At 39.7% G+C, this 19,112-nt stretch overlaps 2 protein-coding genes across 2 annotated transcripts in view; both read right to left on the reverse strand.

Annotated features, from left to right (window-relative positions):
• Positions 1 to 15,165, reverse strand: part of LOC124130984 (farnesoic acid carboxyl-O-methyltransferase-like) — a 56,792-nt gene extending 41,627 nt beyond the window's left edge. Inside the window, exon 1 of the mRNA XM_046494040.2 lies at positions 14,993 to 15,165. The gene's annotated coding sequence lies outside the window, so the exon portion shown is untranslated. The remainder of the gene's footprint in view (positions 1 to 14,992) is intronic.
• LOC125382709 (CCHC-type zinc finger nucleic acid binding protein-like) lies at positions 8,561 to 8,965 on the reverse strand. The gene has a single exon (XM_048401003.1). The coding sequence runs from the start codon at positions 8,963 to 8,965 to the stop codon at positions 8,561 to 8,563; it is 405 nt and encodes a 134-aa protein (XP_048256960.1).
• Positions 15,166 to 19,112: the final 3,947 nt, after the last annotated feature.

A 19,112-nucleotide genomic window follows, 5' to 3' on the forward strand; every position in this document is an offset into this window, starting at 1 on the left:
AAGTCACTGTTGCTGGCTGGAATCGATTTCGTAGGTGTGTTGTTCGAATCCCGTTGTCTTGTCGATTATTGGTTACGCGTGGCCTGCCACTCCGAGGATGGTCTGACTGCATTCGTCTGTTGCCAACGTTGCCATAAACCCCAAATGGTGTTTCTGTGGACGTTAAATTGTCTTGCAACATCACGTCGACTCCACCCTGCTTCAAGCATACCAATGGCTCGCAGACTCTCATTTTCAGACAGACGTGGCATTTCGTAATGTTAAATTATTGCGTAATTTAGTTGTTTTTCTGAGTGGTTGTTGTCAGCACGATGCTAAACAATGTATATGGAATCCCGTTAACGTACATGTTTTTATACCCATTTTTGGGTAGTAAAATGCATGGGGCTTGCATAAAAGTCAACTTTTGCATGGAATGCATGCTTTTCTGTAGCAGTTGCGGTTTTTGTGACTTGATTCCATACATTTACTACAATATTGTAAACCAAACTTTACTTGTTTGAAAAATACACTAAAAAATTGGTGTCACAGGAACTTTTGTTGTTGAGTATATATTCCGTTAAATATATGTCCCATATCCCATGATTTTAGAACTTGTCTGACTGGTTGAGATTATGTTTCACTCTGTTTAAGAAGTCAGTCAATGAAGATATCCTTCCTTCCATGGAAGGGAATGTTCTTGAACCGTATAGTCTTCTAAGACTCAAGCTGCACCTTATTAGTTGTGGCAATCTTGTTGCCAGCTTTTTGTTTTATGGTTTTGAGAGACGCCAGCCCGTTCGACCACATCAGGGATTTGTGACGTCACTTCTGTACGAGGAGACATTCGACTGGTTGATTCCTCTTTGTAAGCTAGAGTAGGTTAGCTAACGATCACCGTGGGTCGAGGACGACCATTAACTGCAGTTTTGACAGCTGTTTTGACAGCAGTTTTATATGTGTGTTCAAACGACCGTATCCATAGGTGTATATCGGGCATATAAAGACGATGCTCCATATTCAGAGCATGAAGGTATGAGGTCTTGAAAGAAGTGACACGTTTTCGGGAAATGAATGTGGAGCTTTTTGCGCACAGTATATGCATATTTACGCTCAGAGTGAGTTGGGTTTAACGCCGCTTTTAACAGTACATCAGTTATATCGCGGCGTGTCAACTTAATGTGGGAGGAAAGCCCTAAGTGATGCAGGTCTTAGACGTTTACGACTTCGGTGAAACCCATGAGCACGGGTATGGTGCTGACAAACCTAGAAACATAATTGGGACGAACCGGGATTCGAACCCACAATTATATGTTTCTGGCGTGCCCTAGGGATGCAACTCTGCACAGCGTATCGCGGCGCCTCAGGCGACCTGGCCACCCGTGCCCCCTCGCGCTCAGAGGCTCAAACTGACAATAAATGCTCAAACTGACAATAGGATCTGTCTCTCAAAATAACAAGGGACGAAACTCTTCCCCAATGCATGTGCTATCATACATGTTGCACAGTACAATGAGGGTTATTAATATTTGTCAGATTCAGATACTAAATCTTTAATTAAGCCTGGGTTACCATCAGTACACCTTCGAAATGCAGACGATGTGACAACTTGACACGGAAGCCGTAGTTTTTAATGAAAAATAGACCTTAGAATCTGAGCTGTTAAGAAACACATACCTACCCATAATGACATTTGATGTTCACTGAATGTTGTACACTTGACTTTCTTCCACCCACGAATCAAAATTGGATGGCCACCCATGCAGTCCAACGTTACACTGCAAAAAAAGAATCCATATATACAAGCTTGTATATGCTTTGGAAAGATGATATATCCAAAGCATATACAAGTTTGGAATGATGAGATATACAAAAATATACAAGTTTGTATATATGACACATACAAAAATATACAATTTTGTATATCTGATGTATCCAATATTGTTTTTATTTGTATATATCAGTAAAGGGAGACAATTGTTATGTATTCGTATATAATTATTGTATATGTGCAAAATGAAGAGTTTTAAGTTGAGCACTGTGTTGCTTTGTAAATGTTGGTAAAGGTGGATATTGCTATGTATTGTTCTATAATTGTTTTGAATGTGCAAAAAGGCCGATCAAAATTATTAGCAAGTTACAAATAAAACTGATATAGTGGCGTGTAACATTACTGGAATGTTTAATTAGTACTCCTCACTGTTAGCGGAAGTCCTTTCTCTCCTTGCAATGATATTGACGAGTAAGCGATTGAGGCGTCTGATACTTTTCCTGGCGCGGTGCTTATAAGTAATTATGACATGGTTTATATTTGTATTGTTTAGGATGTTACAAAATTAAACATATCTCTGCCGCAGTAATAAAAGTAGTGCGCCTCGGTGGGCGTGGCTTAAGTTTTTACATTCATTGGGAAAGGAATGCATTAAGTGACCAATTTAGCTAATCGGAATGCAGGAATTTCAATGAACACAGCGAAAATTTAATATTTATCCTATAGATGGGACGAGAGTAATAATACACTGAATACCGCAACAAACTATCAATACCCAATGTGAATTATAACATGTGAGTGAACGCTCAATGGCTCAGTCATTTATCGGAAGCCCTGGTCTCCCACACTCCCACTCAATTGTCAATAGAAATGGCAACCCGGTCAAGGGAAGCGATTAAATTGATGACCTAATGGGAACGTTTCAGCTTGCATAATAGTGTTTTATTTAACCAGAACTTTAACCGTTTAATGGGGGCATATGAACCTTGATGGCAAAGGTTTCAGCATCAGTGAAATTATAGTTAACCCAATATTCAAAATGTTGGAAACGTATCATCATCTTATTCTAGTACCGATAATATGAGCATAAACTATTCAAATACATACCCTTGATATTCGGAATGATACATAACTTTCTAAGGCTTGAAAACATTTGAAAATTATATATTTACAAATGTTTCCCCACCTAAGAAACGTTCATATTTCAAACCCTAGTACACTTAGAAAGGACTAGGAAAGCTCAGCACCTATTACAATAAAAAGGAATGCATTCGAATACTCTCTGATCAAGTATTTACTGGGGTATCAACTTTTTATTTAATGCCTTGGAAATGTCAGAAAATCCGGTCAGAGCATTCAGGACAATGGTGCTTGTGCATACAACAATACACGGTGATCATATGTCTCAAAGTTGAAGCTCCATATCAAATAAACGCCCAAAGTTAATTCATACCGGAAAACACTACATACAGCATACATTTCAGATTGTAACTGCGTTTGTTTCAATGGTGTAAAATCCGGCTTTTAGAAACTTGTAATGTGTTTCAAGATAGAGAGCAAACTTGTTACGTTTCAAGATATGTATATTAAATACTCACCACAAATAATCAAGTCATTGTGATCCTCACGAGTTATGCAGATTCACGTATCATTCAGTTATGTGTTAGAAATATTACATTTACAATTATCTGGTCATCTCCAATTTATTGAATAACAGTAACTCCAACGTATGTTTCTTGACGTCCCCTGAGGCGGTCGGGTAGCCTGGTGGCTCGTCACGCCGAAGACCTGGGTTCGATTCCCGATATGGGTATAATGTATGGAGCACATTTCTGGTGTCCCCCGCCGTGGTATTGCTGGAATATTGTTAAAACCGGCGTAAAAAAATACTCACTCACATGACATCCCCTACTGTGTGAAATTCGATGCTGAGTGAAAAGTTGATTTAAAGGGCATGTAATTCTTTGAAATAACAGTTAATATGTAAATTCCAAAAAGATATTTACTCTGGTAAATGATCCGTATCAAATGGATTACATGTTTTTTTATTGCAGATACTGGGGTAATAAAAGCACAACAGAGATACTTTCCCATGCCACTCTGCGTGACCGTCAAAAGAACCACCAAACTGAAGCGCTTGTAAATCATCCTCTCCATAGTATGTTCCTGGTTCCTATCAAAACGAAGGATGAAGATCCTAAATGTCTACAGAGATGGCTGGTGGGAAAATCATTCCGCCACTGATAAGGCCTACATGTACATGTACACCAAGATTTTACATCCTTGTTTCACAGGATCCTTGTTTTGTTAGTGTGAATATATCAGCAGAATGTTTCAAAGTCCATGTTTGTGTCAGATGGCTACAAGGAAGTTCTATTTCATCCATGCGAGTGAGTGTTTTGACGAAGCAGTCAACAACGTTCAAGCCAGATCAGGAATCGAATCGTAGAAGTGTGACAGAAGTATTCTTGTTGTGGTAGTTCTCTTGCACGCCTGCATTTTGTTCAACATGTTATAAGAAGATGGTCACTGAGAGAGGTCTTCGCCATATCGCTCCGATAAATCCAGACAATATCGCCCGACAAAGCGATAATACGAAATACAATGACAAAACAATAGAATTAGACGATACAGCGATAGTACGACAAGTCGCGTGGATAGCGTGACACAACATAGGGATAGAACGGCATGTTATGGTGATAACATGACATGTTATCACGATGAATTCGCATCAAAAAAGCCATGAAGCGATATGGTCACGCGATGATATGGCAAAAGAACAACATGGTACTAGAGTAATATTTTAATATGACAATATGATGGTATGACAACAGACCGATATTGTGTAATTGCCTTATGACAATGTGACGACATGACAACACTTTTAACTGAAACTGAGGCTGATGGGCCAATTGCAAATGCAAGGAGCATAATATTATGGAAATGACCCAAAGTAGTGGCAGAGCGACATAACCATAAAAACCATAAAAATATACATGATATATTTCATACCTTGTCGCTTAATATACATACTTAATAATTAAATTGTCATTGTTTGAATCGTTCAAAGCGCAACAACGACCACATGCATATTGCAAAAGTAAGAATGGTAACACCACATTACAATAGGATCAATGCACGTTCATGGTGGGGTGGTTTTGACTGGCAGCAACTGTTTTACCTGTGACGTCGTGCCACGTCTCACTGATGCTCAACGGAGCAGCCTCGTAGGTCGATAGGAAACAGGAGACTTGCAGTCAGTTGTAGCCAGGATGTTGAAATGTGTGCCAAGACACCATCAATTCCTCTGGTATCGATACGAAAAGCATGGCACGTCAACTGACTACAAACAGGCCACACCAAACTAAATAATCACCGTAAAATAGCTAACCTAAGCACAACAGGAAACTGCCCACATGGCAAACAACAAGAAACACCAGAACACGTACTCATTCACTGCACACACTACCAAACACACCGAACAACACTACAGACCCCCCTAAATCTTAAAACCGTACTTACACTAGAATCATTCCTAAATCCACAAAATAAATTAGAAAAATTCAAAGCCTTAGGCATATACCGAATTAAAACAGGACTAATTAGTCGCATTTAAACCCAAATAAAATATTAAAACCAAACCTACCTAATCTAACAACCACCAAACACACACAGCTCCCTTAGTTCGCCCCCCAACCACTCTTGGCATTCATCCAAATCTAAAAATTTCAAAATTACTATATAAGCATCCCCTAAACTCATCGTAAAAATCATTTGTATAAAGCCCACGTTCGTCCTAATAAAATTCTGTTGCTGGTTTTGGCAGATGTAAAAATCATTTCTGGGCTGGAAAGTATAAAACCTAGATTCTGGTAATCACTAAATCGTTAAAATCAGGACAGATTGAATTGCACTTTGAAAGGAGGTGGCATCTGTAAGACTGGTACTGTGGGCAGTGTAATAAAACATGTTTTTCATCCTCAATTGTATCTCTGCATACATAACAAGTTACTATTGTAACGTCAAGTTTCTTTGTGAAGCGGCGCAACTCCACACCGGAATCTTGAAAGGGCGCTTGTGTGACCCCTGAAGCTCACCCAACACATAGGACTCGACTCTATATTCGACTTTAAAAGTGGCGAGGGTTCTCAGCTTATTTCCACCTGTTCCATGTACGCTACTCTTTTGATTGATCAGCTTCATCCAATTTTCTGTGAACTGTTCAAATATCTTTTCCTGAACCGTCCTTGTGACGTAACATTTGTCATACGTGTAATTAATGTTGTTAAAATGAGATAGTCCAAGTGCATCAAACTTCAGGTGTATTCTAAAAACTTGATTCCGTTTACGTCGCGCCGCCCACCGATAGGTCCAATTGAGAACTTGATGTGCTAGACGTCCAGGATCCATCTCATGTAAAGGCGTGATACAGATCCCCACTGCCGCACGACGGGGGGAGTCCACACCATGTCTCCACCGACAGCGGCGTTGAGCGTGTGTTTTATTACATGTAAGTAGATACAACACGGGTAGATGAATTACAATTCGTTCTTAACCGTGTGCGAAATACGCATAATGTCGGAAAGCGCAAGTTACGTCCCCAATCACTGACTTCTTAAATAAATGACAACTCGCCATTTATACCTGTATCACTGTAGATTCTTTTATATTTTAATGATGTAAATCACGTTAAATACGTCACTCAACCAGTTCATGTACTCACTCAACCATTTTCACTGTTATTTTCACAAAAGATCTAAGATTAAAAAAGGTTATCAAGATATATTGTCATAGCTTCAGAAATACATGATCTTTATATGGAAATTGCAACCTTGATGTACTATTCTGTATTGTATGACATTAGATATATGCTCCAGTACCGCCGCTGGTGGTTTAATTTATGAGAAATAAACATAATTTGGTTTGCACCCAACCATGCGCGTGCTAAATCATACAGACCAACGAAGCTTTTCAGAGTAGAAATTCAGCAAACCGAATATTTATCAAATTGATTATTTGATGAATAAATTATATGCATGAACAACAAGTACTATAATCGGAAATATATTTACATGTCATATATGCGCCCGGATGCTCAAAATCACAATACAATGCTAATATCCAATATTTGTGTTCCAGCGAGTGAATACCAAATCGACAAGGACCAAACCAGCTCTACAGACACAGACTCTCTCAAAGGCAACAAGGTGCAGGCTATATAATTTGGATATGACTTATTCTGTTAAGGAATTGGCAAAATCAGCAAATAGAGCTCTTTGTGTTCTTAGCTGTAAATTTAAATTAGCGGGTGGTATGTCATTTTCATTTTTCAATAAACTGTATGATAATCTTGTACAGCCTATACTTTTGTACGGTTCGGCTATCAGGGGCCTAAAGCAATTCAGCTGTATTAATTCTGTTCAAAACAGAGCTGCTCGTTTCTTCCTTGCGGTTAATAACAAAACTCCTAATCTATCAGTCCGTGGCGAATTAGGATGGACAAGCCCACTTACAAAACAGCATATTGAAATATTTCGTTTTTGGCGGCGAATTCAAGCGGTCGATCCCAATAGACTTCTTTGTTGGATTAGTAAATGGTCTACAAAATTCCGTAAATCGTGGGTAAACAATGTTTTGGATTTGCTTAATGATTTAGATCTAACTGTCTCTGACGGTCTGCATTTAACCCAATTCGATTTTACCTGTCTAAGATATAAGTTATCAGCGTTAGATGAGCATAATTGATATTCAGAATTGTGGAATGATAGAGGTTTACAAAATGGAAATAAGCTTCGTACTTATCGTTTGTTCCAACACTCGCTGTCTGCTGAACCCTATGTTACATGTATTATGAACAGGTCTCATCGTAGTATCCTAAGCAAGTTACGCTGCGGCACATTACCCTTACAAGTTGAATTTGGTAGATTTGCTAAACCTATCACGCCTTAACAGGATAGAATTTGTAAATTATATAATAATAAAACTGTAGGAGATACATTTTCTCATTAACAGTCCATTTTATTCCGACTTACGATATGATTTATGGTCGAGAATTATAAAGTCTGATCGTATATTTATTTCATTTTCTCCTGTGGACCAGTCAATGTTCTAAATGAACTGTAACACGTATATCCGTTTCCGGTGGCGCACGCATCCAAGATGGCGTCGCATCCGTTTCCGATGGCCTGCGCACCTCCAAGAGGGCGTCGCATCCGTTTCCGGTGGGGTACGCCTCCAAGAGGGCGTCGCATCCGTTTCCGGGGAGGATGGGGAAAACCCGGAGAATCGCACGTAAAAGGTGAACAGGATCGACATTGAAAGAAGCGCGTCAAAAATCTTGTGTTGTTGTTGTTCTAAACATAGGCGTGGTGGCGGTGGTGAAGGGAGGAGGGAGGGTGGTGGTGGTGAAGGGAGGGAGGGAGGAAAGGAGGAGGAGACGGGTTCATGGTTTGGGTTGGAGGGTCGTCAAAGCAAAGGATGATAGTTGTCTTTTTGGTGAGATGGGTGGCCCTGAAAAGGGCAGTTGGAAAACAAACTGGAAACTGGAAACGTCAGGAAACGGTAGGAACACTGGAACACTGGAACACTGGAAAAACTGGAAACGATGGGACACTGGTAAAAACAGTGGAGCAGCATGCCCCTCATGCGTTAGTCACTTTGTTCAGATGATCTATCTTCTTCATCCTCTACTTCCATCTCATCCTCGGACTGAAGGTGTCGTCGGCGCTTTGAAGCGTGTTTTCTTGAGAGGCTTCTGACCCGTTTTCTTTTCTCTAGACGAGGTGTGATGCCCGCACGGAGTTCATTTAGTCATTCTTTTAGGTCGAGGACATCGGCGTGCATGTCTTCTATGAGATGAAGCACTTGTGTCACGGGTGTCACGGGTGTCACGGATGTCGACGTGGACGGTGTTGCTGACGTTTTCTTTCGACTGGGCTCTGGACAATCTGCAGCGAAATGACCCATGACTTGACAGTTGTAACAGGGGCGCTGGGGTGTCTTCTTTCGACTGGGTTCTGGGCAATCTGCAGCGAAATGACCCATGACTTGACAGTTGTAACAGGGGCCCAGGTTCTGCTTCTCTTGACTGTTCATCTTCGGACAGACATAGTGACGGTGACCTTGATCGTGACACTCGAGGCATGTGACTTCAGGGCAGTACTGGTAACTGTGACTGTCGGTCTGGCACTTCATACAACTGTATCGAGCTGGCATGATTGGTTTAATAGAATGCAGTGTGTGTGAGTGGCTTCGCTCTTGTTTTGTTTTTATAGGGGAGCCACTGACACCCTGCTTCCTGATTGGTTCCCCAGGCGGCGCCCCCGATTGGTTCGTTCCGGTGCCTGGCCTGCAACTCGGTTTTCCAAAACGGACCGACCCCTGTGTTTCTTTTCCATAGGAAATGGATTTTACCATGGGAGAGAAAGCACAACCCCGGTTCGGCCAATCCGAGCCCAGCATGACCCGAGCGCGGTCTCTGATTGGTCGACAACCCAAGCCTCTGATTTCGATCCGGTTTTTATCGGGATGTGCATTTCGATCCTGTTTTGTTTTTTCTTCATCCTACAGACAACTTTTTTTAATCCCCCTGATCACACGAACCAACACAACCAAACAAAAAGTCACAGGATGAGGGGGGACATCCCTGTGATTTTTGTGAACACGAGGGGGTGGTGACCACGAGGGTATGAACGTCTGTACACTTTGAAAAAAAAAAGAAACGTTGTCACTTGGGGTGAACAAGACACTCGACTCTTCTCTTCCGTGCTTCTTGGGACACCAAACGTCTTAATTTTTCGTTCACTTCTCCATCAGGACAAAACACACACAAGTATTCGCAGGGGACTTTTGCGTGCTTCAGATGTTCTTTCCAGGGATTGTCTGTGGCTTCCCACTGGCGGAGTGCCACACCGCAGCAATAACAGGTAACACAGTCACCTCGTCCTGGATAGAAATAGCCACCCGTGGCCATGTCATACGGGGTCTGAGTCATCTGTTTAGGCCACGTTTTAAAAGACCTCAGACGTTCTTGAAATGAATCATAGTGAGGATGAGAAGGATGACACAAGGTGTAAGAAGGAAAAGGTCCCTCCAGAATGTCACTGAGTCGCCATGTGTCGTCCATCAAGAGGGTGTCGTCCATAAAGAGTGGACGTTTTCTCCCTTCTTGTTCTCGCACCTTTTCAGACACCCACTCGGAATCGGGGACAACATCTCGGGAGGATGGCATGGCATTCATAGACCGTCTTTGCTCCATGATGACTGTGACTTCACTGAAAGAAGGTCTGAGGGTTCGCCTGATTTTATGAAACTCTCCTCCCTACTTCCCTTCAACGGAAGGTCATGACCTCCACCTCCACCTCCTCCTCCTTCACCTCATCACGTGACGTCATCCTGTGTTTGGGTTGACTGACACACGGCATGATACATGACACATGACATGATATGACACACGGGGGATGTTGTGATGTGACCTGGAATGACTGACACCAGGCAGCTGATCTTTCAAGCATGACCTTTGTCGTTTATTTTAATTTTACACTTTGGTGTGCACTGACATGACAGACGCACAGACAGACAGACAACGTAGACGACATCTCAACTCAACCTCTACCCCTCGGTTCGGTACTCTATTGGAGTTGAGATCAATCAAGACACAAAGAGTCAGTTCAATCAATCACTGTTTAATAATGAAAAAAACCAATCACAACCAGATACATTGGAAATACGAAAAGACAATGGAGGAGGGAGTGCTTTGCATGTCCCTACAACAACGCGGCAACGTTTTCCTCTTTCCTCTTCCATCTTCAAGCTCTTCTATCTTCAACCTAATAAGATGTGGTCCTCCATCAAACATGTGAGAGGCCCATCGGTTAAACAAGTACAGTCTATGGCCTCCTTGAAACAGACATGGCACATCACTTGATCACTGTTGCAGTATTTGTGTTGTAAAGCTCTTCGAGTGAAGATGAGGATCACCATAAGATGTGACCCTCCATCATATTGTCCCAAACAGGTCCCGAACATGTGAGAGCTCCATCAGTAAAACAAGTACAGTCTATGGCCTCCAGACAACAGATGGGACTTTCGAATGTGTGTACTGTAAGACCATCCTCAAGGACACCTACGTGCGGCGGTTAACGCACACCAGTAGGTGTCCTGTGAGGAGACAGATGAAAGTCCACCCGTGCCTTTGCAGCACACCCCTTTGTGGGTGAAGGAGTAATATCCTTCAAAACGGCCCTTTTCAGGGCCACCCATCTCACCCAAAAGACAACTATCATCCTTTGCTTTGACGACCCTCCAACCCAAACCATGAACCCGTCTCCTCCTCCTTTCCTCCCTCCCTCCCTCCCTCCCTTCACCACCACCACCCTCCCTCCTCCCTTCACCACCGCCACCACGCCTATGTTTAGAACAACAACAACACAAGATTTTTGACGCGCTTCTTTCAATGTCGATCCTGTTCACCTTTTACGTGCGATTCTCCGGGTTTTCCCCATCCTCCCCGGAAACGGATGCGACGCCCTCTTGGAGGCGTACGCCACCGGAAACGGATGCGACGCCCTCTTGGAGGTGCGCAGGCCATCGGAAACGGATGCGACGCCATCTTGGATGCGTGCGCCACCGGAAACGGAGGTGCCGCCATCTTGGATGCGCACGCAGGACCCACCATGCACTGCGCAGGTCACGTGACCGGAAGTGCCGCCATCTTGGTACGGTACTGTACTGCTGCACACAACTACTCACGTGTGTCTTTACATAGTTCAAATATAGCAGGCAGTAAGGTGAGAACCTGGCAGCATGGAGGTCCAATACACACTGGTGAGCATGTGCTTCGAAATGCATGAGCTTTGAAGAGGTCGCGACATGACCTGTGAGCTTTGACATTACACATGAAGGTTAAGGTCACGAGGTAGTGGAAAGTTATTGAGAACATGTAAACATTGTATACACGTATCTTAGAATTGATAAATATTACGTGGAAATTGAACTTTAGAATATTAGTGTAATAATAAAGTGTCTTAATCATTGGACCACTATAGAAAATAAGTTAAATCAATTGTAACAATTTTAACTGGATTTCATGTCATTTCACTAACAGTTCATACTTTGAAACATTAGGAAATCTTGCATCTACAGTATGTATGTATAATGCAGGCACGGCCCGTTATATATCATTCAATGTTTAGTAATCTTTCTCACTTTCTTATTAAAGGCATAATGATGGATAATCTATTGTGTTGCAGTGTGGAATGTAAATTTATGGTGACTAAGGCTAACCCCTTACTTCCAGATATTAATTGACATGTCTCACCAACAACGTTAACTCACAAGGGATCAATCCATGTTTAAACGCGAAGAGATACAGTATACTGCACGTTAACTAATACTAATTAACTAATTGAGGGTTAAATGTCATTGTTAACTTAGTGCTTACATGGGCGTGCGCTTAAATAGTGACACATAAATAAACTATTCTTCTTCTTTTTGTTCATTTTCAAGATGATGTGTATAACTTCCTAAACTGCTGACATATGTAATTTCTGAATTCTGTTGGAACGATAATTTAATATCTAATTTAGAAAACTTTATATAAATTATCTTCCCTCACGCAGAAAAACAAGCATAGAATTCTCCGTTCGTTTTCGATAATTGGGTTTGCATAAAAGAGGCGATGAATAAAATACGAAATCAGCCTATGTGTAATACCATGTTTTACGAACCTTGCGAAACCAAACAGTTGATACCAAACTGTTCACTCGTTTCCTAGAAATGGTACGGGATCATTTAGCGATACTGTTGTTCTCTCATCTATTTTAATCATACACAATATATATCATGAAGCTGCTAATGAAAGCATGAACTCAATTACTGTACAAGGGTTCATTTTGTATGAGTATAAATATGAAGTTATCGTTTTATAACTTCAAATACTACGATGTGCCCACTAATACCGTCATTATGTTGACGGCCTGATTGTTAACAACCATGAGTTGCGATATGTTATATGATTGCTTTGGTGCTTTCATTGGTACTGGATCCTTCTTTGTGCAATAACCATAGTATTATTTGTTTTAAATCTAAGCAAGTTTTGTGCCTTGTTGAATTGTAGATGAAGAAACACAATAAATACAATTCGCATTTATATATGTACAGCAAAATATCAATTAAATCTGAATACGTCAATGTGTAAATTTTCTGTTCTAAAAGGTACAGGTATTAGTATTCATATTCCACATGTTCATAATTTGGATTTGTAACATTTTTGTTATTTTCTTGCATCGGTTGTACAATACATTTACGGTCGTAGTTTGATGACTGAGCCACCAGAAATATTTTAAACATTGCATTTTTAGCAATTTCGTGCCGTATTGACAATATTCATACCAACAAATGTAATAAGTCAGTGGCAGAAGTAAAGTCAAATATACAAAGATGGCGGATGCAGTAAAATTTCGAAGTTAAATCAGTACTTAAAAAAATTGGGAATATCTTCAACGCACCCGTCAGGTCTACGAGCAATACTGCTACAAACGTGCAATGTCTGAACCTTTCCCATGTTAAAGCATATTGAGAAAAGCCTATCTTGTACTTACTTACCTTTTGTAAAACATAAGACATTAATACAACATATATCCCCGTGTTATGAGTTTTCGGACGTTGAATAAACATTCATAGTTTTTTCACATGAACAATTGTAAAACATCTCATTCATTCATAAAAGACAACGTTATCATTAAAAACAAGCCATGATCGGAGTATTTACAGTTTCTGTGTGATGCCACACCCCTCGTTATGGTGCAAGTATTCGTGATAGAAAACGTATGATGACCGGAAACTTAAGATCAGACAATAATAGAATTGTGTTATGAATAATAATAAAGGCATGTTTGGTGCTGAAAGCTCTGATCAAAAACAGGACAATCCGCGACGGTTTTTCAGAGTACTTTTAAATCTTTGATTATATTTTTACGCGGACGATGATTTTTCCGAGGACTACTGTTTTAAAAAACGCGATTTTCCGCGGAGATTTCACATTATAACAATGTATACCGTACAATTAAACCGTACAAACCAAATTCAACACTCTTAAGTAATAATGATATAGCGTTCATCCTATGTGCAATCCACTCAGTCGGCTAATCTGCTATGCGCACGAGAGCATGTTTCAAATCACCTCGCGGCATCCCGTATAAACCAATCTGAGCTCAGCACAAATCGATTTCAACACTTTCAAGTGATTATAATAAAGAAGTCACCGCCAATGCAATCACCTCCGACTGCTAATCCGCTCTGTGCATTTGACCATAAAGTCTACACACATACTTGTTCTGTTTTTGGCAGTGTATCTAATATACTACACACAGGAATAAGGGACATGTAATATGGTATGATGTGTCAGGTTTTTTTTATTTGATCCAAATATATTTTATCGTCCAAGGAGACAAAGAGATGGGGCATAAGTGCCATGTACATATACACACATACACACACATAGACACGCACATACACACACACACGCACGCACGTGCACAAACACATATACAGTGCTTCACTCATCACAGAAATCGTTTGTCTCTTTTCCTCATATTTGCTTGTAAATATTGTGTTGGAATCAGGATTAATATTTTCCACTGTCTTGGCAATGTCGCCAGAAGATACTTGAATACTAAAATAGCATATATTGAGTACATGAGGGGACTGCTACGTCATGCATTTCAAGAACTAATATCCTGAGAACTAAATCTAACTATATAGCTTATCTCATTCACAAACAATCTTTGCACACTGTAGCAATTGAAGCTTGGGTCCCAGGCAGTGTATTGTGTAGTAATTCAAGACTGTGAGTTTGTTCCATAACCTTAGCCTTATCACCATCTCATTAGTAATCTAATATGATCTCTGTTTTTAAGTAGTAGTAAGCACCTCCTCTCCCCCCAAAAAAACATACAAACGTCGATCAAATGGATAGCGCGTATTTTTGTGCTTTAGTCACTTGGACATTGTTTAGCTTCAAAAACTGTTCATAAGAAGCATGTCAGACAGCTTTGACATCATTGATGACTTAGTCTTATCAGATGATGTAAACATTAGGGAAAATGAGCACAAGTAAATACAGAAACAGAGGGTCTAAAATTGCCACAGTGTAAGGTCCGAAAGTCTATTTAGGATTTAAATTGTGATTAAGTAAGTAGAGGGTAGAGAGAGAACAAGATAACAAATCTTAACAAAACCTACCTGCCAAACAAGTTCTAGTTCGTTCGTATCCGTAAGCCTAACAACTGCATGATTCCCAATTAGATTAGAAAGTCCCAAACTATGATGAACGCAGCGTGTGTTCGATGAAGGAAATACAGCCCCTCAGGTCTTTGCTTACTGAATACACCTTGACCAATGTTCAGTGACATAACTTATTAAGATATTGAAGCTGCATGGCCGCCCATAGTTTCGAGGAAATGTTCTGGCTACACTTCATGGTTTCGTGCTCAACAAATATATATGAATGTATATGATGTCTGATCTTGATGTACTTTAATAATGCAATTCGACAAAGAAGATGTACAGATGCCTCGACAACATTTTTCACACATGAATGAGTTCAATCTTGGCAGTCAACTAGTACAGGTAAACATGGCTATTAATTGTCATGTATGTCCGGTTGCCCTAACCTGGCCGTCACATCTGTACTAAAAACAATTACATAGTCTAAACTAGGCTACATATGCATTTCTTCAGCCGTTTCAATAATGCAGTGCGCTGTCACAGCATGCTGTGAGGGTCTGTACATCACAATGTATTTTATCAGTAATTGGTCGATCCTTCATAAATCATATTTTTGCCATTCATTTCACATATGCCTCGGTAGAATTGAGGTAGGGGAAGGACTTCTGGTCAGTTAACAAGGTATTCAGATATCCGGAAACGCGTTTATCCGGACAACATTTTAGAAAAAGCAATTGTCCGGATAAGCGAGGTTCGACTGTATAGCGCGTGATACATGACAAAACAGATGTGTTAGGACCTGATTCGCACTTGCTGAAGGGATACCAATGGACCCTGATCATAATACATTGGTTGCTTATTATTATTATTATTATTATTATTATTATTATTATTATTATTATTATTAAACATATTGTATTGTCAAAAAAGACAAAGGGATTGGGCACATGTGCAGCACTTATTATCGCCTTCTCCCTATATACAGTTATACATAATATTGCAAATGAAAATGAACCATTTACAGTTGAAGCTTCACATTGTGGAAACATAGTGCGCAATATATATACAGTGCTCATATGCAGGATATGTACAATGTGCTGGAAAGTGAAGACAGTGTGCATTTCATACATATGCTAATGTTATACATGTTAGCGTTGTATATAGATTTAACAATATTAATGATTAACAGTTTGGAAACAATAATATGCTAGCTACTGAACCTGTTAGTCGTTTCTATAAATTTGTGTACAGACAAGAATATTTTTGTATTCAGGAAAACATCTAAGTTTGGATCACCAAAACGCATACTATGTTTTTTGTCCTCCAAGATTATCGATAGCTGTCAGTAATGTCTCCCTAAAATCATCATATAAGTTACATTCGAAGAAGAAATGGAATGCATTTTCACACGGAGCTCCGCTTTTACAGGAAATAGTATCAGATAAATTAACACGAAACAGGTCGGAATTTAGTGTGCTACAATTGTGTCTCAATCTAGTGTGCAATATGTTTGTAGATCTCTTACCGCAATTATAGTGCATAGGTGGTTATGTAGGCTGCTCAGATGCGACAGCTTTAAAATTAGATATTGACGGGCTATCCCTGATTATAATATAAGACCTTTTAAACGTAGATGTCCGAGCAAATGGAACTACAAAATGATGGCGGTTTCTGAGATTATAACTGACGTTCTGTGACACAGCTGGTGGTGTAAGATCAGTTACAGATGAAGGACATTGTTTATTTTATTGTTCATTTCATACATAGTTACAAGTTTGTTGACGTTTCTTCTATACGCTTATATATATAATTTTTATGTATCCACGTCACACACACCAAGAACAAGTACACTTATTTGAATATTACTAATATGACATGAATGTTACTGAGCAGTCAATGAGAGTTTATATCTTTGCGCTTAATCAGCAACATTAAGCCTTTCACGTATATTACAACTTTGTAAGTTAACTTTCCTTTCCAGAAATACTATAGAATGGTGACAGAGATCAACTTCTACCCCAAGAGATGTGTCTTTGACTAAAATCTGCTTTGTTTATGATTTCAAGTGATAGCCTTCACCTGGAGGGAATTTATATTTGTATTATTTCAATTTTTCTTTCCATAAATATCACTCTGAATTTTGGGTTTTGAAATAGCATGTCGCAGAAATAACTTCTGTTAGACCTTTAGACTTGCAAGAATACTCGAAGCATTGGCCGAAACATGCCCCATTTGTGCTTCTTGCTTTGTCAGACTATACCCATACTTTTGAATTTATCAAAAGCTTTAAAAGGGTTAAAGCTATTTTTGGAAGTATAAATGGGTTGATTGGTGACTACCACAGAAGTAGCATATGGAGTTATGTCCGATAAAATTCTCTGTTTTGACTTGTGCCATATGTTTCCGTGTTTTTCGGGTTTAACAACTAACTTGCCTTTGCATGTGTTTGCACCGGTGGTGCAGGATACGCTCACCTATTTGCAAACACCTGTTATCCTCACTGTTTGGTAGTAGTTTATACACGTAAGTATGTATGTCATCTTAATATATCACTTGTGTAATCCCTCTTTTTGGGGTGTACTACAAACATAAATTAAAGTTTCTTTTGAGCTAGCATGAATATCATAAAATACTTAGCAAGTCTATGCTTATCTTTCCCTCTACTCATACCAAAGGCTCTAATTGTGGCTAATTGTTAAATTTTCTTCACGAATACTGTAAATCATGAAACGTGTAACCAAATTAAAGCGAGTTTAGACCGCTGGCTAGACTAACATCTAGTTTCTGAAATGAACATATTTTACAAAAATAAAAACAATTGTTAAATTATATTAATAAAATATATAACTGCAGTAATCTAGTCTTGCCAAATATGATTGACTTGCATCGGCTGTATTTGATATATTTGTTTCAGGAACTGTATGACAGGCTTGAAATGCGTCACGAAGGTAATGCGATAAACTTTGCTTTTGACCTGTAAAAGCTAACCAGCAAACCAAGACTGTCGACTTAGAATTCTATGATGTAGTTTTGGTGGCAGTTCGATCGAAAACTGCCATTTGCTATGCTCAAAAACTTGACTTCAACTGTTGATCTAACTTCTATTTAATCAAAAGCAGGAATATTTATCCTAATCTTTCAGGAAATAAAACATGAAAGACTTCGACATCTTGAGTTAATAGCCGATTTCATATTGAATTCACTACAAAGGACAACTTTATGACGGGGGTGGGGTCATATGAGCCTTGATGGCAAAGGTATCAACATATGTGAGAACAAAGAAACGTGAACCCAATATTTCAAATGTTGGAAAAAAGATGAAAAACTGTACAGTCACAGTTTAGTGACCGTACCGTTTCCCCCTCGCTTAATTGACTGGCTTCCGTCACCATCCGGCAAAGTCCGGTGGTCGTCGTTGTCCAGTGTCTTTACATTCATTGTTAGAGAATTGGTGACCCGTAAATTTGGTGTCCTCCCATCTGTCAGACATCCCACTTGTTAGACACTTGTAGTAATGGTTGATTCATTACTAATACCATGCCTGTTACCTACGGTTTAAGTGGACTCAGCCCTTCTTCACCCATTTGTCAGCCAGTAAGGAGTAAGGAAAGAACACCATAAAGTGTTACTCATATGTTTATTTACAGCACTAACAATTCAAATGACAGTAGTCATATCAACAAAATTAAATCAATGTCAGCACTAAAACACGCATATCAAGTATGTAATGTATTGATTTGATATATTTATCTCATACATGTTTGCTACCTTGAGGAAGCGTATTAGGGCCACGGTCTAAGAAAATGTATCATCTACGTACCTGAAAGTAACAACATCGAGGTCGCGATCGATGAAACTATAATCTACGTAGATGATGCTTGGCTGACTTTTATATGCCAATTAGAGTAGGTTGGTGGCAAAGTATCCTACATAATAAAATACTATGCACTTTATGTGGTTTAAAAGACATCGGTGACGAATACCAATATTTGTGTTTTTGTGTTCTACATCTAATGAAACAAGACGTAGATTGTTGACTCATGTCTTCATTAACCAAAGTTCTGTTCTGTTAGAGCGCCTCACTTCTTATTGACGTATTTATCATATATAATTGCTGCATTTTTTAGTAAATATA

Source organism: Haliotis rufescens, unplaced genomic scaffold, assembly GCF_023055435.1.
Source record: "Haliotis rufescens isolate VD_foot unplaced genomic scaffold, xgHalRufe1.0.p SCAF_20, whole genome shotgun sequence".
Taxonomy (NCBI): domain Eukaryota; kingdom Metazoa; phylum Mollusca; class Gastropoda; order Lepetellida; family Haliotidae; genus Haliotis; species Haliotis rufescens.